Below are 27,202 nucleotides of genomic sequence, written 5' to 3'. Positions count from 1 at the left end.
TAATGTTATCCCCCCCTAAACCCCCCAGCCCCTGCTATCCCTCCCCTAGCTTCCCTACCCCTGAACAGGCTTTGGTATGTGATGATCCCCTCCTTGCGTCCATGTGTTCTCATTGTTCATCACCCACTTATAAATGAGAACATGCGGTGTTTGATTTTCTGTTCTTGTGTCAGTTTGCTGAGAATGATGGTTTCCAGCTTCATCCGTGTCCCTGCAAAGGACATTAACTCATCCTTTTTTATGGCTGCATAGTATTCCATGGTGTATATGTGCCACATTTTCTTTATCCAGTCTATCATGGATGGACATTTGGGTTGGTTCCAAGTCTTTGCTATTGTACACAGTGCCACAATGAATACACATGTGCATGTTTTCTTTGTAATAGAAAAATTTATAATTCTTTGGATATATACTTAGTAATGGGATTGCTGGGTCACATGGTATTTCTATTTCTAGACCCTTGAGGAATTGCCACACTGTCTTCCACAATGATTGAACTAATTTACACTCCCACCAACTGTGTAAGAGTGTTCCTGTTTCTCTACATCCTCTCCAGCATCTGTTGTCACCAGATTTTTTAATGATCACCATTCTAACTGGCGTGAAAAGGTATCTCAATGTGGTTTTGATTTACATTTCTCTAATGCCCAGTGATGATGAGCACTTTTTCATATGTTTCTTGGCTACATAAATGTCTTCTTTTGAGAAGTGTCTGTTCATATCTTTTGCCCACTTTTTGATAAGGTTGTTTTTTTCTTTTAAGTTCTTTGTAGGTCCTGGATATTAGCTCAGTGTCGGATGGGTAGATTGCAAACATTTTATCCCATCTGTTGGTTGCTGGTTCACTCTAATGATTATTTCTTTTGCTATGCAGAAGCTCTTAAGTTTAACTAGATCCCATTTGTCTATTTTGGCTTTTGTTGCCAAAGCTTTTGGTGTTTTAGTCATGAAGTCCTTGCCTATGCCTAGGTCCTGAATGGTTTTGCCTAGGTTTTCTTCTGGGGTTTTTATGGTGTTAGGTCTTATGTTTAAATCTTTAATAATCTATCGGAGGTTAATTTTTGTATAAGGTGTAAGGAAGGATTCTAGTTTCTGCTTTCTGCACACTGCTAGCCAGTTTTCCCAACACCATTTATTAAACAGGGAATCCTTTCCCCATTACCTGTTTTTGTCAGGTGTGTCAAAGATCAGACTGTTGTAGATGTGTGGCGTTACTTCTGAGGCCTCTGTTCTGTTCCACTGGTCTATATCTCTGTTTTGGTACCAGTACCATGCTGTTTTGGTTACTGTTGCCTTGTAGTATAGTTGAAGTGAGGTAGCCTGATGCCTCCAGATTTGTTTGTTTGTTTGTTTTGCTTAGGATTGTCTTGGCTATGTGGGCTCTTTTTGGTCTCATATGAAGTTTAAGGTGTTTTTTTTTCAGTTCTGTGAAGAAGGCCAATGGTAGCTTGATGGGGATAGCATTGAATCTATAAATTATTGTGGACAGTATGGCATTTTCACGATATTGATTCTTCCTAACCATGAGTATGGAATATTTTTCCATCTGTTTGTGTCTTCTTTTATTTCCTTGAGCAGTGGTTTGTAGTTCTCCCAGAAGAGGTCCTCATATCCCTTGTTAGTTGTATTCCTAGGTATTTTATTCTCTTTGTAGCAATTGTAATGGGAATTCACTCATGATTTGGCTGTTTGTCTGTTGTTGGTGTATAGGAATGCTTGTGATTTTTGCACATTGATTTTGTATCCTGAGACTGTTGAAGTTCTTATCAGCTTAAGGAGATTTTGGGCTGAGATGATGGGGTCTTCTAAAAATACAATCATGTCGTCTGCAAATAGAGACCATTTGACTTCCTCTTTTCCTAATTGAATACCCTTTACTTCTTTTTCTTGCCTGATTGCTCTGGCTAGAACTTCCAATACTATGTTGAATAGGAGTGGTGAGAGAGGGCACCCTTGTCTAGTGCCAGTTTTCAAAGGGACTGTTTCCAGTTTTTGCCCATTTGGTATGACATTGGCTGTGGATTTGTCATAAATAGCTCTTATTATCCTGAGATACATTTCATCAATATCTAGTTTATTGAGAGTTTTTAGCATAAAGGGCTGTTGAATTTTGTCAAAGGCCTTCTCTACATCTACTGAGATAATCATGTGTTTTTGTCTTTGGTTCTGTTTATATGATGGATTACTTTATAAGTTTGCATATGTTGAACCAGCCTTGCATCCCTGGGATGAAGCTGACTTGATTGTGATGGGTAAGTTTTTTGATGTGTGATATTGGCCTGAAATTTTCTTTTTTAGTTGCGTCTCAGCCAGGTTTTGGAACCAGGATGATGTTGGTCTCATAAAAGGAGTTAGGGAGGATTCCCTCTTTTTGTATTGTTTGGAATCATTTCAGAAGGAATGGTACCAGCTCCTCTTTATAAGTCTGATAGAATTCATCTGTAAACCCATCTAGTCCTGGACTTTTTTGGTTGGTAGGCTATTAATTGCTGTCTGAATTTCAGACCTTGTTGTTGATCTATTCAGGAATTCAACTTCTTCCTGGTTTAGTCTTTGGAAGCTGTAAGTGTCCAGGAATTTATCCATTTCTTCTAGATTTACTGGTTTACGTGTATAGAGGTGTTTGTGGTAATCTCTGATGGTAGTTTGTATTTCTGCAGAATCAGTGGTGATATTCATTTTATCATTTTTTAATTGAATCTATTTGATTCTTCTCTCTTTTCTTTTTTATTAGTCTGGCTAGCAGTGTATCTATTTTGCTGATCTTTTCAAAAAACCACCTCCTGGATTCATTGATTTTTTGAAGGGTCTTTTATGTCTCTATCTCCTTCAGTTCTGTTCTGATCCTAGTTATTTCTTGTCTTCTGCTAGCTTTTGAATTTGTTTGATCTTGCTTCTAGTTCTTTTAATTGTGATGAGAGGATGTCAATTTTAGATCTTTCCTCCCTTCTCATACAGGCTTTTATTGCTATAAATTTCCCTCTAGACACTGCTTTAAATGTGTCCCAGATATTTTTGGTACATTTTTTCTTTGTTCTCATTGGTTTTGAAGAACATCTTTATTTCTGCCTTTATTTCATTATTTATCCAGTAGTCATTCAGGAGCAGGTTGCCCAGCTTCCATGTAGTTATGCACTTTTGAGTGAGTATCTTAACCCTGAGTTCTAATTTGATTGCACTGTGGTCTGAGAGACTGTTTGTTACGATTTCTGTTCTACTGCATTTGCTGAGGAGTGATTTACTTCCAATTATGTGGTCAATTTTAGAGTAAGTGAGACATGGTGCTCAGAAGAATGTATATTCCGTGGAATTGGGGTGGAGAGTTCTGTAAATGTCTATTAGATTTGCTTGGTCCGTGCTTGAGTTCAAGTCCTGGATATGCTTGTTAACTTTCTGTCTCGTTGGTCTGTCTAATATTGACAATGGAGTGTTAAAGTTTTCCACTCTTATTGTTTGGGAGTCTAAGTCTCTTTGTAGGTCATTAAAAACTTGCTTTACACATCTGGGTGTTCCCGTATTGTGTACATACATAATTAGAATAGTTACCTCTTCTTGTTGCATTGATCCCTTTACCATTATGTAATGACCTTTTTTGTTTCTTTTGATCTTTGTTGGCTTAAAATTGTTTTGTCAGAGACTAGAATTGCAACTTCCACATTTTTTTTGCTCTCCATTTTCTTGGTAAATCTTCCTCCATCCTTTTATTTTGATCCTATGTGTGTCTTTGCACATGGGATGGGTCTCCTGAATACAGCACACCAATGGGTCTTGACTCTTTATCCAATTTGACAGTCTGTGTCTTTTGATTGGGGCATTTAACCCATTTACATTTAAGATTAATATTGTTATGTGTGAATTTGATCCTGCCATTTTGATACTAGCTCAGGATGCTTTGCCTGTTAGTTGACACTTTTTATTCATTGTGTTGATGGTCTTTACCATTTGGTACGTTTCTTTTGTTCCTTTCCATGCTTAGTGCTTCTTTCAGGAGCTCTTATAAGGCAGGCCTGGTGGTGACAAAATCTCTCAGCAATTGCTTGTCTGTAAAGGATTTTATTTCTCCTTTGCTTATGAAGCAGTTTGGCTGGATATAAAATTCTGGGTTGAAAGTTATTTTCTTTAAGGATGTTGAATATTGGTCCCCAGTCTCTTCTGGCTTGCAGGGATTCTGCTGAGAGATCTGCTGTGAGTCTAATGGGTAACTTTGTGGGTAACTTGACCTTTCTAGTTGTCCTTAGCTTTTTTTCCTTTATTTCAACCCTGGTGAATCTTGACAATTATGTACCTTGGGGTAGCTCTTCTTGAGGAATATCTTTGTGATGTTCTCTGTATTTCCTGGATTTGAATGTTGGCCTGTCTTGCTAGGTTGGGAAAGTTCTCCTGGATAATATCCTGAAGTGTTTTCCAACTTGGCTTCCTTCTCTTTGTCACATTCAGGTACACTGATCAAACGTAGATTAGGTCTTTTCACATAGTCTCATATTTCTTGGAGGTTTTGTGCATTTCTTTTCACTCTTTTTTCTCTGATCTTGCCTTCACATTTTATTTCATTGAGTTGATCTTCAGTCTCTGATATCCTTTCTTCTGCTTGATCTATTTGGTGATTGAAACTTGTGTACGCTTTGAGATGTTCTTGTGCTGTGTTTTTCAGCTTCATCAAGTCATTTATGTTTTTCTCTAAGCTGGTTATTCTAGTTAGCATTTCAACTAAACTTTTTTCAAGTTCTTAGTTTCTTTGCATCGGGTTAGAACATGCTCCTTTAACTCAGAGAAGTTTGTTACTAACCACCTTCAGAATATTAGACTACCATTCTCTAGATCTCTCCTTTATGATATCCTCCTCCCTTCACTCTTCAAAAGCTTTGGTTGCCCCATGCACTGTCATTTTTTTCTTTAGGCCATAGAAATGGTAGGCTTTCTGTCAGAGTTTTACATCCTGCGCTGTGATCACAGCCTCCCCTCAAGTTTTCTCTCCCAAATCAAAAACTCACTTTATGCCTCCACCTTCTACCAAGTATCAACTCCCCTGCTAATTACATCTAGTTCGGCTCATTTTCAAAATCACTTAGGGAGTTTGATTTCTTGTTGTTGTCCAGAATTTATAGCAATCATCTGTGTGAGGGTTGGTCTACCGGAAAGTATTCCATTATGCTAGAAGCAGAATTTGGTCTAAAATTTATTTTCAGAAGAATTAAAAAGATTATTGAAATGCAACTAATTCATGAAAGTTCAGGATACAAAATCAATGTACAAAAATTAGTTGCATTTTTATACACTGTTTATGGATTAGAAGAGGGACATCAGAAAAGAAACTGCCTTCTTCATATGATAATAGCTAATGTAATTATTTTGTATAATTAACCAGAATTTGCATTCACTACAATTTTCATTATTTTATTTTGCTATTAGTGAATCCATTTTCAATCACTGCTATTTAATTTTGATTGGCTAAATGAGCTAGTGAGCACTGACACATATAAATATACTATCTTATTATATTCATTCACAAAGTGAATGAAAGATTGATTACAATGAAAGTTTTTTTTGATTTTGAGGTACTTATATCAACTGTGGATACTGTTCAATTCTCCCACTTTTCTTTACATTACCTACTGTATATTCTACATTAGGATGGGATACAGTATACCATTTAATCTTTACATAAGATTAGGAAGTGAAATTATCAGTACTGTTGAAATCTAGCCATTCCAGATTTCTAAAATGTGAATTTTTGGAGCAAAACCCACAAACTTCTAAAAACTTTGGAGACCTCCTTACAGTTTGAAACACATTGCCTTGGCATTTTTAGAGAATGAATGTTCTATGAAACTTTAGGCATCACTTTTACTAATAAGATATAATTTAAAAGTAGAAATACAAACAAATACAAATACAAATTTTAATACTTTTATTCTTTTAAATTAATTTTGTAAAATATCACCCTTTTTTCAGTTCTAAATGTGTCCTGATTTAAGCATATGTAATTCTTATATGTTTACCTAGGTGTCTACTAGACCAAGTTCTCTATAACAATAAAATTAAAAAAAAAAAAAAAAAAACAAACTTCAATGCTCCTGCTTATTTTCTCTCTAGTTCCATGAGTCTGTCTTCTAACTGGTTCATTTATCATGGCCAACCAAAGCTCTAGAAAAATATCCCCAGATTCCTAGCTACTGCCATAGAAAACTGGTTTTACAATATAGTGTCCTCTATATGTAGTAGCAGGAATTACCTAATAACTAATTCAGGATCAGGAGGCAAGAAGGAATAAAAATCAAAGCAAGTTCCACCCAAAACTTAGACCCCCTTGCAGATCTATGGTAGGTTTTTCTAAGAACCAGCTTTTTGCTTATTTTCAGTTCATTTATTTCTCTGTTTTATTTTCAGTTCATTTATTTCTGCTCTAATCTTTATTATTTATTTTCATGTTTTCTTTAGGTTTAATTTGCGCCTCTTTTTGTAGTTTCTTAACATAGAAGCATAGATGATTGACTTGAGATTTCCTTTTTTTTTTTTAACAAGCTCTGAAAAATTTTATTAAAGAAAAATTTTGCATGGTTTACTTTTCACCAGTCTGTTCTGGCATGCTTCTAATGATGTCAGAATCACCTGGATCAATGACAGCCAGTGTGCAAATACTCTGTAGTATTTTCCACATGCTGTGCCCAGTTCAATATTATTGCCACTATAGTGATGGACACCAGTTTTGGTTAACATTGCATAGTGCTCTATTTTGGATTTCCTCAAAGCTGGGCGGTTAGCGAGAATGACCAATTTCACTTTGCCTTGTCTGATCATCTTCAGAGTCTGCTTGTACCCCAGCATGTACTTTCCACTTTTCATAACAAGTTGGAGCCTAGAGTTGATCGACTCCAGCGACTTTTTTGTCTTCTTTGCGGCCCCCATCTTCCTGCCTTAGGTGCGGGACAGCCCCCAACCAAGAGCAGACGCTAAGATGGCCAGGGAGCGAGAAAGCTTGAGATTTCCTTTCTAATGAAATGCTATAGATTTCCCTTTGAGTGCGGTCGGCTCCATTGCACATATTTAATGTTGCATTCTCATTTTTGTTACTTACAAATGTTTTAATTTCTTGAATCATCCTTTTTGATCTGTGGCTTATTTAAAAGTGTGTTTAATTTCTAAGTGTTTGGAGATGCTTAAACGTGTTATTGATGTGTAGTTTAATTCCTTCATGGTTAAATAACATACATTGTATGATTTCAATTCTTTTGAATCTACTCATGTTTGTTTTACAACAAAGGATATGGTCTATATTGATGTATATTCAATATGCACTTGAAAAGAGTATTATTATTTTGTTGTTGTTGGGTTGAATGACTTACAGGGGTCAATTAGATGTAACTGGTTGATAGCCTTTTATGTTCTTTTATATCCTTGCTGATCATCTGTTTATAGGTTATATAGATTACTAAGAGAAAGGATCATTAAAGTATCCCACAATAATCATGAATCTATTTCTATCAGTCTATCCATTTCTTCGTCACACATTTCGAAGCTGTTTTAGTTGCATACACATTTCAAATTGTTTTCTTCTTGGTGATTTGACCCTTTTATCATTTTGTAATGTACCTCTTTATTCCTGAAATTTCTCTATGCTCTAAAATCTACTTGATCTGATGTTATTGTAGCCAGTCCAGCTTTCTTTTGATAGTAAATATTTTTTCCACCTTTTCACTTTTAGCTTACATATGTAATTATATTTGAAGTAAATTACATGTAGATAGCATAAAATTGGGTAATTTTTAAATCAATTCAATCTCTTTTAATTTGTATGTTTAGACCATTTACATTTAATAACATTATTGCTATGTTTGAATTTACGTTTGGATTTAGTCCACCATTTTATTATATGCTTACTCCCATTTTTCATTACGCTACTTCTCTTTCTCTGCCTTCTTTTGGATCATTTGAACATATTTTAGTATTTCATGTTAGCTTATCTATTATGTTTTGACTATATTATTTTGAACAGTGTTTTTAATGGCTTCTTTAGACATTATAATACACCCATCAAACTTTTCAGCCAAGTTAGAAAACATATTTTTCTACTTCAAAAATCAGGTGGCACCATACTAACCTCTTTACTCTCTTTGTCATTGTCTTATATGTCACATCAGCATACATTAAACCCTCCATAACCGCAGTATTTTAAACAACAAGCATATTTTAAAAACACAATGCTGTTTCAAGTTTCTTTCCAGTATCACTCCCCTCCTGTTTGAAGAACTTCCTTTGCAAATTCTTTTAGAGAAGGTTTGGTGCCAATAAATGTGATTGGCTTTGTTCTGAGAGTTTTCACTTCACTTTTATTCCCAAAGCTTATTTTTATAGAATATTTTAAATAAATTTTATAGTTATTTTTATAGAATTCTGGGTTGACAGCTACTTTTAACACTTAAAAAATCGTGGGTCACTTCCTTCTGGCTTCAGTGATTTCTGATGAGAAATCAACAATTGTTCGAATCATGTCTCACAGTCTCTGAGGCTCTGTTCAATTTTTTTTCTGACACTCAGATTAAATGATTTCTGTAGATCTACCTTCAAGATTTTCAGAATGGTAGGTAAGTGAGCATTGACTTCCATTTAAAGTTATCTGCTTGAGGGACATGGACGAAGCTGGAAACCATCATTCTCAGCAAACTGACACAAAAACAGAAAACCAAGCACTGCATCTTCTCACTCATAAGCGGCTGTTGAACAATGAGAACACATGGACATAGGGAGAGGAACATCACACACTGGGGCCTGCCAGGGGGTGGAGGGGTTAAGGGAGGGATAGTAGGGGGTGGGGGGATTGGAAAGGGCTAACATTAGGAGAAATACCTAATGTAGATGATGGGGGGGTGGATGCAGCACACCACCATGGCGTGTGTATACCTATGTAACAAACCTGCACATTCTGCACTTGTACCGTAGAACTTAAAACAACATAAAAAATAAAATAAAGTTACCTGTTTGATTAGCCCCTAAAAAGAGTCAGCCTGTTCTTTGAAGCTTTGAAGCCAGACATTGACTTCTCCTCTCTAATAATTAAATAATTGGATGGCACCTTCTTCCAATACAGGGCTGTTTCATCTCCACTGAGAATCTGTTAATGTAGCCACATTTATCAATGATCCTCACTAGATCTTCTGAATAACTTGCGGCAGCTTCTACATCAACATGTGCTGCTTCACCAGGTGCTCTTATGTTATGGAGATGGCTTCTTTCCGTAAATCTCATGAACCAACCTCTGCTGGCTTCCAACTTTTCTCTTCCAGCTTCCTCACCTCTCAGCCGTCACAGGATTGAGGAGTGTTAGGGTTTTTCTCTGGATTAGGCTTTGGCCTAATGGAATGTTGTGGCCTGTTGGATCTTCAGTCCAGACTATGAAAGCTTTTTCTATATCAGCCATATTGTTTCACTTATCATTTATGCAGTCACTGTAGCAGCACTTTGAGTTTTTTCTTTGCATTCACAGCTTGGCTAATTGGCACAAGAGGCCTAACATTTGGCCTCTTTTGGCTTTTGACATGGCTTTCTCACTGTTTAATCATTTTTAGCTTTTGACTTAAGGTGAGAGATATGCAAGTGTTTCTTTTACTTGAACACTTAGATGCCATTGTAGGGTTATTAATTGGCCTAATTTCAAAATTATTGCATCTTAGGGAATAGGGAGGCCCAAAGAGAGGGAGAGAAATGGGGAAGGCCAGTGTGTGGAGCAGTCAGAACATGAACATTTATCAATTAAGTTTGCAGTTTCATATGGGTGAGATTCATGGCACTCCAAAATAATTACAACAGCAAAGACCACTGATCACAAATCATCAAAACAAATATAATAATAATAATAATAACAAAGTTTTAAGTATTGTGGGAATTAGCAAAATGTGATACAGAGATAAAATGTGAACAAAAGGTGTTGGAAAAATGGTGCTGATAGATTTGCTTAACACAGGGTTGTCACAAACCTTGAAATTGTAAAAAACACAGTATCTGTGAAACAAAATAAAGTGAAGCTCAGGGGCTGCTGGCAAGATGGTTGAAAAGGAACAGCTCCAGTGCACAGCTCCCAGCAAGACTGACACAGAAGGGAGTGATCTCCACATTTCCAGCTGAGGTACCTGGTTCATCTCATTTGGACTGGTTGGACAGCAGCCCAAGGAGGGTGAGCTGAAGCAGGCTGGGGCGTCACCTCACCTGGGAAGTGCAAGAGGCCAGAAAACTCCCTCTTTTAGCTAAGGAAATCCATTAAGGACTGTCCCCTGCACTCCGGCCCAGATACTGTGCTTTTCCCATGGACAACCCACAGACCAGGAGATTCCCTCTGGTGCCTACAACACCAGGGCCCTGTTTTTCCAGCACAAAACTGGGAGGCCATTTGGGAAGATATCGAGCTAGCCACAGCAGTTTTTTTTTCATATCCTGGTGGGGTCTGGAAGACCAGTGAGACAGAACCGCTCAGTCACCAGCAAAGGGGGCTGAAGCCAGGGAGCCAAGTGATCTGGCTTGGTGAGTCCCACCCATGAAGACCAGCAAGCTAAGATCCACTGGCTTGAAATTCTCCCAGACAGCAAAGCAGCCTGAGCTTGAGCTGGGACATTCCAGCTCGGCGTGGGGAGGGGGGTCCCCCATTGCTGAGGCTCAAGCAGGCAGTTATATTACAGTGTAAACAAAATCACTGGGAAGTTCAAACTGGACGGAGCCCATGGCCGCTCAGCAAGGCCTCTGCAGGCAGAAAAAAGGCAGGAACCCATCAGGAACTTATAAACAAAGCACCCACCTTCTTGGGACAGAGCACCTGGGAAAAGGGGCTGTTGTGCGTACAGCTTTAGCAGACTTAAATGTCCCTGCCTGGAAGCTCTGAAAAAAGCAGCAGATCTCCCAGCACAGTACTCCAGCTTGGATAAGGGACAGACTGCCTCCTCAAGTGGCTCCAGACCTCCGTGTATTCTGACTGGGAGACGTTTCCCAGTTGGGTCCAACAGACACCTTATACAGGAGAGCTCTGGCTGGCATGTGGCAGGCACCCTTCAGAAATGAAGCTACCAGAGGAAGGAACAGGCAGCAATATTTGCTGTTATGCAGCCCCTGCTGGTGATTCCCAGGCAAGCAGGGTCTGGAGTGGCCCTCCAGCAAACTCCAGCAGACCAGCAGCAAGGAGGCCTGACTTTTAGAAGGAAAACTAAGAAAAAAAAGAAATAGTTTCAACATCAACAGAAAGGACGTCCACTCAAAGGCCCCATCCAAAAGTAACCGACTTCAAAGACGAAAGGTAGATAAATCCACAAATATGGAATAAATCAGTGCAAAAAGGTGAAAATTCCAAAAGCTAGAATGCCTCTTCTCCTCCAAGGGATCACAACTCCTCACCAGCAAGGGAAAAAAACTGGACGAAGAATGAGTTTGACAAGTTGACAGAAGAAGGCTTCAGAAGATGAGTAATAAAATTCTCCAAGGTAAAGGAGCATGTTCTAACCCAATGCAAGGAAGCTAAGAACCTTGAGAAAAGGTGAGATGAAATACTAACTAGAATAACCAAGATAGAGAAGAACATAAACGACTTGATGGAGCTGAAAAACACAGCATGAGAACTTTGTGAAGAAAACACAAGTTTTAATAGCTGAGTCGATCAAGCGGAAGAAAAGATATCAGAGATTCAAGATCAACACAATGAAATAAAGTGAGAAGACACGATTAGATAAAAAAGTGAAAAGAAATGAACAAAGCCTCTAAGAAATATGGGTTACTTGAAAAGACCAAATCTACGTTTGATTGCTGTACCTGAAAGTGACAGGGAGAATAAAACCAAGCTGGAAAACACTCTTTAGGATATCCAGGATAACATCCCCAATCTACCAAGGTAGGACAACATTCAAACTCAGGAAATACAGAGAACACCACAAAGATGACCCCAAGACACATAATCGTCAGATTCAGCAGGGTTGAAATGAAGGAAAAAATGCTAAGAACAGCCAGAGAGAAATGTTGGTTTACCCACAAATGGTAGCCCATCAGACTCACAGCGTTTTTCTCAGCAGAAACCATACAAGCCAGAAGAGAGTGGGGGCCAAAATTCAACATCCTTAAAGCAAATAATTTTCAACCTAGAATTTAATATCCAGCCAAACTAAGCTTCATAAGCAAAGGAGAAATAAAATCCTTTATGGACAAGCAGCTGCTGAGAGATTTTGTCACCACCAGGCCTGCCCTACAAGAGTCCTGAAAGAAGCAATAAGCATGGAAAGGATCAACCGATATCAGCCACTGCAAAAAAACACATCAAATTGTAAAGACCATCAATGCTATGAAGAATCTGCATCAACTAACAAGTAAAATAATCAGCTGGCATCATAATGACAAGATCAAATTTACACATAACAATATTAATCTTAAATGTAAACAGGCTAAATGCCCCAATTGAAAGATAGAAACTGGCAAATTGGATAAGGAGTCAAGACCCTTTGGTGTGCTGTATTCAGGAGACCCATGTCACGTGCAAAGACACACAAAAGCTCAAAATAAAGGTATGAAGGAATATTTACCAAGTAAATGGAAAGCAAAAAAAAAAAAAAAAAAAAAAGCAGGGGTTGCAATCCTAGTCTCTGATAAAACAGACTTTAAACCAACGAAGTTCAAAAGAGACAAAAGGGCATTAAATAATGGTAAGGGGATCAATGTAACAAGAAAAGCTAACTATCTTAAATTACTAGCTATCTTAAATAACTATACACCTAATACAGGAGCACCCAGATTCATAAAGCAAGTTCTTAGAGACCTACAAAGAGACACAGACTACCACACAATAAGACCGGGAAACTTTAACACCCCACTGCCAATATTATACAGATCAATGAGACAGAAAATTAACAAGGATATCCAGGACTTGAACTCAGATCTGGACCAAGCGGACCTAACAGACATCTACAGAACTCTCCACCCCAAAACCACAGAATATACATTCTTCTCAGCACCACATCTCACTTATTCTAAAATTGACCACATAATTGGAAGTAAAACACTTCCTCAGCAAATACAAAATAACAGAAATCATAACAAACAGTCACTCAGGCCACAGTGCAATCAAATTAGAATTCAGGATTAAGAAACTCACTCAAAACTGCACAACTACATGGAAACTGAAAAAACTTCTCCTGAATGACTACTGGATAAATAATGAAATGAAGGAAGAAATAAAGATGTTCTTTGAAATCAGCGAGAACGAAGACACAATGTACCAGAATCTCTGGTACCTTTAAAGAAGTGAGTAGAGGAAAATTTATAGCACTAAATGCCTACATGAGAAGGGAGGAAAGATCTAACATTGACACCCTCTCATGACAATGAAAAGAACTAGAGGAGCAAGATCAAACAAATTCAAAAGCTAGCAGAAGACAAGAAATAAATAAGAACAAAGCAGAACTGAAGGAGATAGAGACATAAAAAACCCTCCAAAATATCAATGAATCCGGGAACTGGTTTTTTGGAAAGATCAACAAAATAGATTGCTAGCCAGACTAATAAAAAATGAAAAGAGAGAAGAATCAAATAGATGCAATAAAAAATGATAAAATGAATATCACCACTGATCCCACGAAATACCAACTACCATCCGAGAATACTGTAAACATCTATATGCAAATACACTGGAAAATCTAGAAGAAATGGATAAATTCCTGGACACCTACACCTTCCCAAGACCAAACCAGGAAGAAGTTGAATCCTTGAATAGACCAACAAAAAGGTCTGAAATTCAGGGAGCAATCAATAGCCTACAAACCAAAAAAAGTCTAGGACCAGACAGGTTCACAGCCGAATTCTACCGGAGGTACAAAGAGGAGCTGGTACCATTCCTTCTGAAACTATTCCAAACAATACAAAAAGAGGGAATCCTTCCTAACCCATTTCATGAGACCAACATCATCCTGGTACCAAAACCTGGCAGAGACACAATTAAAAAAGAAAATTTCAGGCCAATACTCCTGATGAACATTATTGCAAAAATCCTCAATAATATACTGGCAAACCAAATACGACAGCACATTAAGAAGCTTATCTATCATGATTAAGTCAGCTTCATCCCTGGGAAGCAAGTCTGGTTCAACAAACACAAATAAATAAACGTAATCCATCACATAAACAGAACCAAAGACATAAACCACGTGATTATTGCAATAGTTGCAGAGAAGGCCTTTGACAAAATTCAACAGCCCTTTATGCTAAAAACTTTCAATAAACTAGATATTGATGGAATGTATCTCAAAATAATAAGAGCTATGTATGACAAACCCACAGCCAATATCATACTGAATGGGCAAAAACCGGAAGCGTTCCCTTTGAAAGCCGGCACAAGACAAAGATGCCCTCTCTCACCACTCCTATTCAATATAGTATTGGAAGTTCTGGCCAAGGCAATCAGGCAAGAAAAAGAAATAGAGGATATTCAATTAGGAAAAGAGGAAGTCAAATTGTCTCTATTTGCAGACGACATGATTGTATATTTAGAAGACCCCATCATCTTAGCCCAAAATCTCCTTAAGCTGATAAGCAACTTCAGCAAAGTCTCAGGATACAAAATCAATGTGCAGAAATCACAAGCATTCCTATACACCAACAACAGACAAACAGAGAGCCAAATCATGAGTGAACTCCCATTATAATTGCTACAAAGAGAATAAAATATCTAGGAATATAACCAACAAGGGATATGAGGAAATCTTCAGGGAGAACTACAAACCACTGCTCAAGGAAATGAGAGAGGACACAAACAGATGGAAAAACATTCCATGCTCATGATTAGGAAGAATTAATATCATGAAAATGTCATACTGCCCAAAGTAATTTACAGATTCAATGTTATCCCCACCAAACCAAAGCCAAGATAATCCTAATGAGAAAAAAAAAAAAAAAAAAAACAAAGCTGGAGGCATCACACAGAGATATAGACCAATGGAACAGAACAGAGGCCTCACAAACAATGCCAAACATCTACAATCATCTGATTTTTGACAAACCTGGCAAAAACAAGCAATGGGGAAAGGATTCCTTCTTTAATAAATGGTGTTGGGAAAACTGGCTAGCCATATGCAGAAAGCTAAAATGGATCTCTTCCTTACACTTTATACAAAAATTAACTAAAGATGAATTAAAGATTTAAACATAAGACCTAAAGCCATAAAAACCCTAGAAGAAAACCTAGGCAATACTATTCAGGACATAGGCATGGGCAAGGACTTCATGACTAAAACACCAAAAGCAATGGCAACAAAAGCCAAAATAGACAAATGGGGTCTAATTAATCTAAAGAGCTTCTCCACAGCAAAATAAACTATCATTAGAGTGAACTGGAAACCTACAGAATGGGAGAAAATTTTTGCAATCTACCCATCTGACACAGGGTTAATATCCAGAATCTACAAAGATCTTTAAATTTATATATAAAAAAAAATCCCATGAAAAAGTGGGCAAAAGATATGAACAGACACTTCTCAAAAGCAGACATTTATGCGGCTTACAAACATGAAGAAGTGCTCATCATCACTGGTCATTAGAGAAATGCAAATCAATACCACATTGAGATACTGTCTCACACCAGTTAGAATGGTGATCATTAAAAAATCTGGAGATAACAGATGCTGGAGAGGATGTGAAGAAATAGGAACGCTTTTACACTGTTGGTGGGAAGGTTAATTAGTTCAAATATTGTGGAAGAGAGTGTGGTAATTCCTCAAGGGTCTAGAAATAGAAATACCATTTGACTCAGCAATCCCATTACTGAGTATATGCCCAAAGGATTATAAGTATTCTACTATACAGGCACATATGTTTATTAGAGCACTGTTTACAATAGCAAAGACTTGGAACCAACCCAAATTCCCATCCATGATAGACTGGATAAGGAAAATGTGGCACACATACATCCTGGAATACTATGCAGCCATAAAAAGGATGAGTTCATGTCCTTTGCAGGGACATGGATGAAGCTGGAAACCATCATTCTCAGCAAACTAACACAAGAACAGAAAGCCAAACACCACACATTCTCTCTCATAAGTGGGAGCTGAACAATGAGAACACATGGACACAGGGAAGGAAACATCATATATTGGGCCCTGTCAAGGGGTGGGGGGCCAGGGGTGAGATAGCATTAGGAGAAGTACCTAATGTAGACGGCAGGGTGATGGATGCAGTGAACCATCATAGCACGTGTATAACTGTGTAACAAACTTGTATGTTCTGCACATGTACCCCAGAACTTAAAGTACAATAAAAAAAAGTGAAGCTCAATTAAATAAGGTATGCACTATTAGGGAGGTGCACTGCTGTTTTTTCTTATTGCAGTTCATTAGCATTCTACCTTAGCATACGGCTATACATTAATAGTAATTTAGCTCCTTTAAAAAACAATTTAAAGTAGGGCTAAAGAAAAAAAAAATACATCATGATTTAACTGAATATAAAAATCTCCTTAGAGTAAGACGCTCTTAGCATTATCACTTTTCTTTCTGTCATGAAATAATCTTCTGATGCAGGTATTTTTCTCAGTTTCTGGGAGGTAGAATATATGAAGAGTGAAGACAGAAATTTAAATAAATATAAAACTGATATCATTAAGTTAGATACAGAGTACTATATAATCGTTAAGACAAATTTAGCCCTTCTTTGAGGTGCCAGTAATTCGAATGTTATATCAAAAGGAAATATAATTTTAGGCTCAATATATATAGTTGCTGCTTGTATACTCATTCTACTTTAGGGAAAGCCTTATTCATATACAGACTAAGAAGCTGCTCACTTAGTATGATTTGGTTGGTACTGATATCAATGGAGGCTTCCATCTCAGAATTTTCCTCAACTCTTTTAAGAAGGAGTCTTAGTGTATTTGTTCCCATTCCTCACACAGACAGTTGAACATTTGTTATATTTAAAGACCTTATTAAAAGAAAAATATTGCCTTTTCTTTATATAGACACATACTTCCTTTTAATCAGCAAACGTATCATGATTATTTTTCCAAAGTCCTGTGTTATATATTTTTTAGAAGACAAATTTTGACATTAACAAGATACCATCTTAAAATCTTTTCCTTTGTTCTTAAAAAAATCTTATCCTGCTATGCATAAATAAAATGAAATTATTCACAGTATGAGGGTTTTACGATGTGAAAAGCAATAAGTGATATTTTATGAAACCATAAACTCACAGAATTGGGGAGCGTACTTAAGAAAATAATTACCCAGCATCTAAAAATGCACTAAAAACACTATCAAATGTCTATAAAGTTCCCATAAATGGCAAGAAGACCTGATATATCATATCTAAGAAGTACAAAAAACAACATAATTTTTAAAAACCCCTAAAACTTGGTAAGAATAGTATACTTGCAAGATATAACTATAAATCTGCCTAAGAAAGTCCCCAGGAAGAGTTAGTGATCACCAAAGTGTGAGCTTCCTATGACCTTAGGAAGGCGCATGCATCCTGATACACACACACACACCCCACCCATAGAACCTAAGAGTGCAAATGCGAAACTGGCTTTAACTCCAGCAGTAATGATTACATTTAATTGGAGGAAACAGAAATCAATTTTAGAAATATAACATTATGATACTTCATAAAGTATTTGGAAGAATTTATAAATGTTTCCAAGATATTGTAAGAGACGGACCAAATTCTGAGCCTAGTCCTTAATGGACCTTTATGTTATTCCTTTAGGCAAACCACAAAAGTTCAGAACATTGAGGCATGACTATGAAATGTTTGTAATGAAGTAAACATTCTTAGCGACAGTTACCTGTTATATAACTGAAAAATACAAATATCTACAAATTGAATTATTAATGTTTCTACTGCAGGGAAGTATAATTTTTCCCCGATCTGTTCATGGATTAACAGAAAAAAATGCATACAAATTTATTTTGTGCAGTCATGTTCACAGGAGTCACACAAAATATAAAATCTCAAAGAAATGGCCAGATGACGTTTTTATACCATCCTGAGGTTACAGAAAGAATAGGGGCTTGAGGCTTCTCCCAAAACAGTTGATGGTGGCAACACAGGTTATGGGAGCAGGGAAGAGGAGGCCTGGCTAGCAAAGGTGGTCTGGTTGTACAGATGAAACCTCACAGGTAGCAGAATCTCAGTTAAAGGTGTCAGACTTTCAGTTACTCTTTCCTCGATCCAGACACAGGAGGGCTTCAGAGAAAGCTTGGCTGCATCAATGCATATTTTCTCTACAGAAGAAAATCTTTCCCACAAAAGACAGCTTTGAAGGGTTGTTTGCAGGCCCTCTGCATATCTTTCTCAAAATACACCAAATAAGTATATTCTAGAGTGATTTAGTTTGGTTTCCTTCACTATATTTTACCATATACATTTCAAGACTATCAATAGTAGCTATCCTTTACCTCAAAATATTGATTAAAAAAAAAAAAGAAACAAAACAAAAGAAAAATCATCAGGAAATCTGAAAATTCAAGCCAGATGCTTGGGCACAATTTGTGCAATTATACTTTTAAAAGCTAACATATTTGATGCCTCATAATCTGCCTTATCTCTTGCCATCCATTTAAAGAAAAAGAACAAAAACCAGAGGGCCAAGACTTAATACTTTTCATTCTAAATGGGAAAAAAGAATTTCAAAGAGCATTGTTTTTCAGCAATTTGAATCTAATTTTTCATTTCTAATACAATTACTTAAGAAGGACATAATTTCAAATTGTTTTATTGGACTTTAGAATAATGTTTAGTTTTGCTGAGAAGCCACGTAAAGGGTAAGAACACAGATTCCAGAGCCAGATCTTGTAGAATCAAAATCTGATTCTTCCATTTATTTGCAATTTGCTGTCTCTTGCCTCACTTTATCATCTGTTATGGGGGTCAACAAACTCTTTATGTAAAAGGCATCAGACAGTATACATTTGAGGCTTTACAGGCCACATACAGTCTTTTTTTTTTCTTGGAATTTTTCCTTTTTTTTGAAAATGGAGCTATAAAGCCACATACAGTCTTTTTTTTTTTTTTTTTTTTTTTTTTAGACCAAGTCTCACTCTGTCACGCAGGCTGGAGTATAGTGGCGCAATCTGGGCTCACTGCAACCTCCGCCTCTTGGGTTCAAGTGATCCTCATGCCTCAGTCTCCTGAGTGGCTGGGATCACAGGCACATGCCACCATACCTGGCTAATTTTTGTATTTTTAGTAGAGATGAGATTTCACCATGTTGGCCAGGCTGGTCTTGAACTCCTACCCTCAAGTAATCCGGCTGCTTTGGTCTCCCAAAGTGCTGGGATTACAGATATAAGCCACCATGCCTGGCCTAACAACTCTTTAAAAATGTAAAATAAATATTAATGGCAGTACAAAAACAGGTTAGCAGTTTACTGACACCTGATCTACATAAGAGAGAGAATATTTACCTCACAGGGTTCTTAAGACACTTAAATGAATACATGTAAAGCACTTATAAAGTGTGGGCACACTGTAGAAGCTATAAGATGTTTATCATTACTACTATATTTCTAATCAAATTTTACTTTCAAAATACCTAGTATTCCTGGATGGCTTTTTTTTTTTTTTTTTTTTTTTTTTTTTGAGATGGAGTCTCGTTCTGTCACCAAGGCTGGAGTGCGGTGGTATGATCTAGGCTCACTGCAACCTCTGCCTCCCAGGTTCAAATGATTCTCCTGCCTCAGCCTCCTGAGTAACTGGGATTACAGGCATGCACCACCACGCCCAGCTAATTCTAATTTTGTATTTTTAGTAGAGACAGGGTTTCTCCATGTCGGCCAGGCTGGTCTCGAACCCCTGACTTCAGGTGATCTGCCTGCCTCGGCCTCCCAAAGGTGCTCGGATTACAGGTGTGAGCTACTGCGCCTGGCTTCCTGGATGTTTTAGCATTACTTAGTGATCTGAAATTTGGAGACAGATTTTTCTTTCTCGGTTTATTCTACATTGCCAGAAAAGCAGTTTAACATAGTATGCTGATGAAGCTTCTAAATGTGGCATTGAAATCAAGTGATTGGAAGAAAGGGCCATAAAGACTGAGGCAGGTGCAGCTGAGCAGGAGCAGCCATAAGGAGAAAGATGAAAATGTAGTAACTGAGTAACCTGAAACATTCAATTAAACACAAAAACCATTTCTTAATCATTACAGTATTTCTCTCTAGTCACAGATATATGCAAACCTATTTATCTAGGTGACCTTGAAATACCAGTCATTTACTTTTTTGAACAAAGGGGATAATCAGAAAGCAGAAAATAAGTACGAGCTTGGTTAAAATGCAATAGTATTTTAATGTACCAGAGTTCTAAGCAAGATGAGTTTGCCTTAAGTTTTGCAACTGACTGAATGTTTGTGTTCTCCAAAAATTTCTATGCTGAAATTCAAACCCCCTACGTGATGATACATGATGATACTAGGTGGTGGGGTCTTTGGGAAGAGCAATGTGAAGATACAATGGGATTGGTGCTCTTATCAAAGGACTCCAGAGAGTTCTCCAGCCCTCTTTTTGCCATGTGAGGATACACGAAGAAGACGGCACTCTGCAACCAAGAGGGCTCTCACCGGAACCCAACCATGCTGGCAATCTGACCTCAGACTTCCAGCTCCAGAGCTGTAAGAAATAAATTTCTGTTGTTTATAAGCCACCCAGTCTATGGTACTTTGTTATGGCAACCTGAAATGACTAAGACAAGTATTATCAAGAGTAACGGCACATATTTATGAAAATCACAACATGATATAAAAACTTACGAAGAAAAAATATCTTTAACAACCAGGAGACAATTTGTAATTTTGAGCAGAGAGCTTAGAAATGGAAAACAAACATAAAGCCCAGCCCTTTTGTGATTTATAAAGCACAGGGTGAATAGGGCCATATACAAATATTTAAATGCAAAACACACAAGAGGGTAAGTTTCAAACATTCTACAAAGTTTTATATTCAAATACAGAGCTTAATGAATTAAACTCTGTAACACAGTGATGTCTAGATAGGAAAGAAAACTTGCTTCAACTTTAATAAAATACATTTTAATTGTACAATATGCTAAGTACAAATGCAGTAGCTCAGCTTATTCACACTTATATGGCATCCTGTGACTACACGTTGCCCAACTTACTTCTACGTAATCTTTACATGAAAATGTGGAGTAGGGATGAATGTCTATAGGCTAAAAACTAGATTTTGGAGATCATGAAAACAAAGAAAAAGGGTACTTCTCTTTCTTGAAAATATTTGCATAGGTATGAGCTACTGTATTTTGTGGAATACCAATTAACTTAGTGTCAAAATAGTTTTAAGGATTTTTATCAAAGTCATTTATGTCCAAAGTTTAAAATTTGAGTAGTAGTGATAATAGCTTTAAAACAAAACAAAACAAAAACAACAAAACAACATCAACAACAAAACAAAGCAGAAAAAGCAGAGTAGTCTCTGACCTTCCCTCTACCATACCTGTCCTGGTTGCTCTCCCAAGTAAGAGCCTCTTCATCATTTAGTTGTCATTCTGGTAGACACATCTGTATTTCTAATATCTATCATACTCTTGAATCATCTATCTTAAAACAGGCTGCTTGGTACTGAATCCTAGTACCAGACTTACTAGCTTTGTGAACTTTGGCAAACTACATAACATTTTAAGGCCTCAGTTTACTTATCTATAAAATGGAAATACTAAAACCTACCACATAGGCTTATTGTGAGGATTAAATGATGTAAAATTCTGTATGTGTAAAACCTGCTTATAATAATCATATAGTAGTAACTATGATTACTTTTATTACTACCTAATCGTGAGTGAGGATTTGAATTCTCAATCCATTCTTTCTCCATCCTCCTAAAATAGTTGTAGCATATAAGTTTTTAAAAAAATTACATTCATTGTTTCCATCATGTCCTTTCTATATCTGCAACTGTAGATTAATGAGATTTTCATTGTGCATCCTCTAAAACAATTTACAAGAGAGATGGTAAGCTAGCTAAGATGCTGAGCCACTGGAATTTTCTGGATAACTTTCAATTTGCCAAATGCCAAATCACTGGTATTTCTGGACTATGAGAAACTGGAATATAAAACTGTTGTTGTAGCTTTATGTGCGTTTATTAAAGTCTCTGTGAAACATGTACCATTACCGCATTTACCATAACATCTTTATTACTCACTTATCTTATTTTTGCCTTCTGTTTTCACAGCTACGGACATTAGAGATGGTATACATTGTGTATTACAGTTTTTCTTTACATGCAATGTTTATCGGGATCAACATCATTGCTCTATAAGCTGTTTCTCCATGATTAAAATGAAGGCTTCTATTTATAGTTCACAATTAGAAGTGATCTCTGATTTGTGAGAAATAATAATTTGTGTGCCTGAGATGTATCTAAAATTCTAAAGAACATTTATGTAACAGTTTAAGTTCATGAAAAAGTTTGGTAAGTCACAATTTATTTTAACAAAGTGCTATGGTAAATTGGAGGCATTTAAAAGGAAAAAACAAGTCAGTAATAATTACTGAACAGTCAAACATTAATTTACTTTATATCTCTTAATCTGAAGATGCAACATTTTCATCCAGCCAACGAAATAAAAGTAGATACTATCCATGAAAAGGTTCTCAAATTATCCCTCATTAAATTTTAAGTTCTCTGAAGATAACGATATGTCTTATTTACCTTATATCATCACTGCCTAGGATTATGCCTGACTAGTTGGTATAGAGATGTTCAACATACACTGAATAAATAAATTCAGCTTAACTTAGTCTCAGATCATTTGCAAATGCTTGACAGTAAGACACCCAGTCCCATACTAACGCAGCTTTTTTCTTTGCAGCATAAACAAAGCACACTAGTTGGTACATTTTACATTTTATTGATGGTGACACATAGTAAAAATTGAATGTATATTAATTACCCATGGTCCCTTATAAATGTTTAAGGTTATTTTTCACAAGCACAATTCATACTGCAAAGTCATAAACTAAATTTTTAAAAAAGACAATTAAAAAATAAAATACTTTAAACATATCATAAATCATGAAGGGATGAGATGGCTTGTAACTCTGACTTAAACATTCTACATACAATCAACTGTAGATCTTCACTAAGAAGTGGATAATTCTAGGGAGCCCTTTTGAAGGAAGATTTAGTTTTTAAATAATTAATGGCCAGATTAGCATACTATGTTCGTAAAAAACTCAATCAGAGTCCATACATGCAAGCAGAAAATTATATTCTTAGATGCATAAACATCTCTTACAAAATGTAAAGTATTCTGTTTGCCTTAGATAGATTCCTTGAATTGAACATTGCTGAGGTTTCCAACTACTATCTTTTCATGTCTTCACAGCCTGGATCTGATCTGACAACAAAAAACAAACAAAAATTATCAATCTTTATAGGGCAAAATCTATTTTCTACAGTAATCTAAGACAAATCTATACACATGTTGGAAGCTTATCCATACATTTGCTTTTGTCATGATTATTACTATTTTTTAGAGATAGGGTCTTACTGTGTGGCCCAGGCTGTGCTGTAACTTCTGGGGTCAAGGGGTCCCCCCACCTTCACCTCTCCAGCAGCACTCTGCTTCGTCTCCCTGCCTCCCTTTCAGGCGCAACTATCTGTAACTCTCTTTTATGTGAATACTTGTAATGCTTCTTCAAATATCAGTGCCTTCAATGTAAGATGAGACATCAGCTCTCTCACACTCCCATGCCGCTCCTAGGCAACCCTCATAATACTTCTAATACCCCCATTCTCCTAACACAGTAATGTAGTCATTGTCAATATGATGCCTATGTGAATTCACAGCTAAGACAGGTGGCATACTATGATTACTTTTCCTTTCCTCTTCTACATTTTATCCCTCCTAGAGTTAATAATTGTCTTTCCCACTCCCATCCAACTCATCTGTTTAATTGTTGTATGTATTTAACACTAATTCAATTGCACTACTCCCATAGTTTAAACATTTATTACAATGAAATACATTACATAGTCTATCAATTTCACCTTCCTGAAAAACTCCTCCATAGAGTCTTATAAAACTCTCAAATCTACACTCATTTTCTCTATGTCTGCCACAGTCATTCTGTTATAATGTCTTCTTTCATCATTATTCTAGGGCCTCCATTAATATCCTGGGGATTTCTTCCCCTACTCTCTTGTGCTGCTTTTCCTGTCTCGTGATCCCTTATTTTTCTCTTCTTGATTTATATTCCTGTTTGTTTGTTTGATAATGCTGGTAGCTAGATATTCCTGTTTGTGAAAAATATTCTTCTCAGAGTCTACCTTAGTAAAAAGCATAGAAAGTAAATTCTTGAGATGTTATATATCTTTCTAAAAAGTCCCTTTACCGTTAGGGAGAGTGGGGGAGGCGGCGGAACTACGTGTGCTTGATCAATCCTCTTTCACTGGAATACTCCTGCATAGTTTGTAAGTCTAATATTAACATCTGAGAGCATTATTAACTTTTTCCATGCACACAAGGCAATAAATTGAATACATTTTATTAGTAATATGGGAAGATTTCTTTTTAAAAATACCTAATTTGAAAGTTTCAGGGCAAGAAAACTTACAGTTCTGCAACAGTTTCTGTTTATTCTCTGACAGTTCCTAGTCTAATCAGGCATTCTTGTTTTTGGGTTGTTCTAGATACACAATTATTGAGACTGTTTTCAAAGACAATAGAATCATGTCATTAAGTGTCCATTTAATATTTCACCGAAAAGCTTTTAACCCTAAACTTAATTAAAAAAAATTTTTTGAGACAGTCTTGCTCTATCACTCAGGCTGGAGTGCAGCAGCATGATCTTGGCTCACTGCAACCTCTACCTCCAGGGTTTCTGCCTCAGCCTCACAAGCAGCTGGGACTACAGGTATGCACCACCATGCCTGACTAATTTGCTATAATTTTAGCAGAGATAGGGTTTCACTATGCTGGCCAGGCTGGTCTCGAACTCCTGTCCTCAAGTGATCTGTCTACCTTGGCCTCCCAAAATGCCAGGATGACTGGCATGAAACACCGCTCCTGGCCCCAACCTTAAACTTTTTAAATAATAAGATTAAATTAGCCCCAACTTAACCAAAGGCCTTCTTGTTTATCATACTATGAAATTTCAGAATCCTGGAAACAAAATGAGATATTCACAGCTAGATTTACATAAATGCCTTTGGCTAACAGAAGCATATCTCCTATATTTACTGCTATTTGTTTTTTAAAAATAGATTTTTATCTCTTTTCAAATCTAGAGAGAGTTGGGAATATGACAATGTAAACTATTTGTTATTACACAGAAAATATAACCAAAGCAGCTGGGCATGGTGGCTCATATCTGTAATCCCAGCACTTTGGGAGGCCGAGGCGGGCAGATCACCTGAGGTCAGGAGCTTGAGACCAGCCTGCCCAACAAGGCAAAACCCTGTCTTTACTAAAAAACACAAAAAATTAGTTGGGCGTGGTGGTGCGTGCCTGCAATCCCAGATATTTGGGAGGCTGAGGCAGAAGAATCTCTTGAACCCGGGAGGCGGAAGTTGCAATGAGCTGAGATCATGCCACTGCACTACAGCCTAGGTGACAAGAGTGAAGCTCCATCTTAAAAAAGGAAGAAGAAAAGAAAATGCAACCAAAGCATCTCCTATTTGAAACCAAATGATACACTTTTTAATCCTGTGGACTTAGTTTTCTTCCTTTGTTAAATAGAGTGTTTAGGTAAAAGGGTAAATTTAACATTTGTGGGGTGCTTTCTTATGCAAGGTACTTTAACAGTATCAAATTTAATCTGTACAAAATTTAACACATTTTATTTTTTAAATTTTACAGATAAAAAAACTTCATAAGAGATGTTAGCTAATAGAGAGGTTAATTAGTAAGAAGTAGAGGCCTGTGCGGTGGCTCACACCTGTAATCCCAGCACTTTGGGAGGCTGAGGCGGGCGGATCACGAGGTCAGGAGATCGAGACCATCCTGGTCAACGTGGTGAAACCCCGTTTCTACTAAAAATACAAAAAAAATCAGCCGGGTGTGGTGGCGGGCACCTGTAGTCCCAGCTATTCGGGAGGCTGAGGCAGGAGAATCGCTTGAACCTGGGAGGTGGAGGTTGCAGCGAGCCGAGATTGGGCCACTGCACTCCAGCCTGGTGACGGAGACTCCGTCTCAAAAAAAAGAAAAAAAAAGGTATTAGAATAAATTTGTTGGACTCAAAAGCCCAAGCTTTTTTTTTTTTTTTCTCGCTTTTCTTGTTTTTTCACTATTAGTGCTTCTTATATAAAATAGAGGGACTACTGCTTACCTTGCAGAAAATTGTAAGGGATACATAAAGTAATATGGGAAAACACGGACACAAAAGTATTTCCAACAATGTGTCCTCCTTATAAAGACTTAGGAGGTAAGACAGGTAATGATGGATGGATCAGAAAAGTCAAAGAAACAAAAATTAGATATCAAGACCAGAGTTGGCAATTGGTACTGCGATGTTGGATTGCTACTGACACCTAGTGGCTTACTGCTAACAACAAGATAAAACCAGAAAAAAGAAGGGATGGGGAACTACTCGTTACAATCTGGAAGACTAGCAACTTATTTTCCATAAATACTGTGCTCTGAATTACTTTATCATGAGTGTCAGTAGAGTTTCCATCCATGCTATATCTTCATTGCTAGCAATGGTAAGTGCTCTGTAAAATATGAAATGATGCTGAAAACATACTCTTGGTATCTTCTCTGGAATACTCCTCCGTAATCTATCTGTTTCTGGTGGAAATCCATCCCACTGCACTGAACACTTCTTTATTGCAGTCTAAGAAACTAAGTTGTTGGATTCACAGAAAAATCCTTCTCGTTCTTCTGAGAATGAATGACTAGTGGTTCTCGATTAAGTTTCACTAATTGTAAAATATGACTTGAATGTTCCTTGCAGTTTAATGGTGTCATAACTACATAAATATAAAAAGACATGTACATACAATAGTCTGTCAACTAAACCACCATATTTTACCAATGACAAATACAAATATTTATAAAATGCACAATTAGTACTTTGAACCAAAGAAATACTATGGTGTATGAGCAGTCAGGCTACTCTTATACCTGCCATGATATGCGCTCTATCCCTGCTATTGTTTCCAACATGCAGAAGATTAAAAAAAAATCATACACAACTGGCATTAAAAGGTTTGTGTAGAAGAATCTGTAACTA

The 27,202-nt window shown here is 37.0% G+C and overlaps 1 protein-coding gene, 1 long non-coding RNA gene and 1 pseudogene across 4 annotated transcripts in view; all 3 read right to left on the bottom strand.

Annotated features, from left to right (window-relative positions):
* Positions 1–1,240: 1,240 nt before the first annotated feature.
* On the bottom strand, positions 1,241–12,799 carry LOC116551017. Its single transcript, XR_004268669.1, has 3 exons — positions 12,711–12,799; positions 4,952–4,954; positions 1,241–1,274 (listed from the first exon to the last, which is right to left on the bottom strand). It is a non-coding gene; the product is annotated as an uncharacterized LOC116551017 (long non-coding RNA).
* On the bottom strand, positions 6,505–6,993 carry LOC116551016 (annotated as a pseudogene). Its single transcript, XR_004268668.1, has one exon. The product of XR_004268668.1 is annotated as a 60S ribosomal protein L30-like (transcript).
* Positions 12,800–20,832: 8,033 nt separating the features above from the next.
* The window catches only part of ARL6 (ADP ribosylation factor like GTPase 6), a 41,132-nt gene continuing 34,762 nt past the window's right edge, over positions 20,833–27,202 (bottom strand). For both annotated transcript variants that reach the window (XM_032277215.1, XM_032277216.1), the window contains one exon: positions 20,833–23,364. In XM_032277215.1, coding sequence (XP_032133106.1) covers positions 23,331–23,364 — 34 coding nt within the window. In that variant the 3' untranslated portion in view covers positions 20,833–23,330. The remainder of the gene's footprint in view (positions 23,365–27,202) is intronic.

Source organism: Sapajus apella, unplaced genomic scaffold, assembly GCF_009761245.1.
Source record: "Sapajus apella isolate SASKATOON/1434 unplaced genomic scaffold, GSC_monkey_1.0 scaffold8, whole genome shotgun sequence".
Classification (NCBI taxonomy): Eukaryota; Metazoa; Chordata; class Mammalia; order Primates; family Cebidae; genus Sapajus; species Sapajus apella.
The sequence above is the reverse complement of the archived record's forward strand: the minus strand, read 5'-3'. Positions and strand labels throughout refer to the sequence as shown.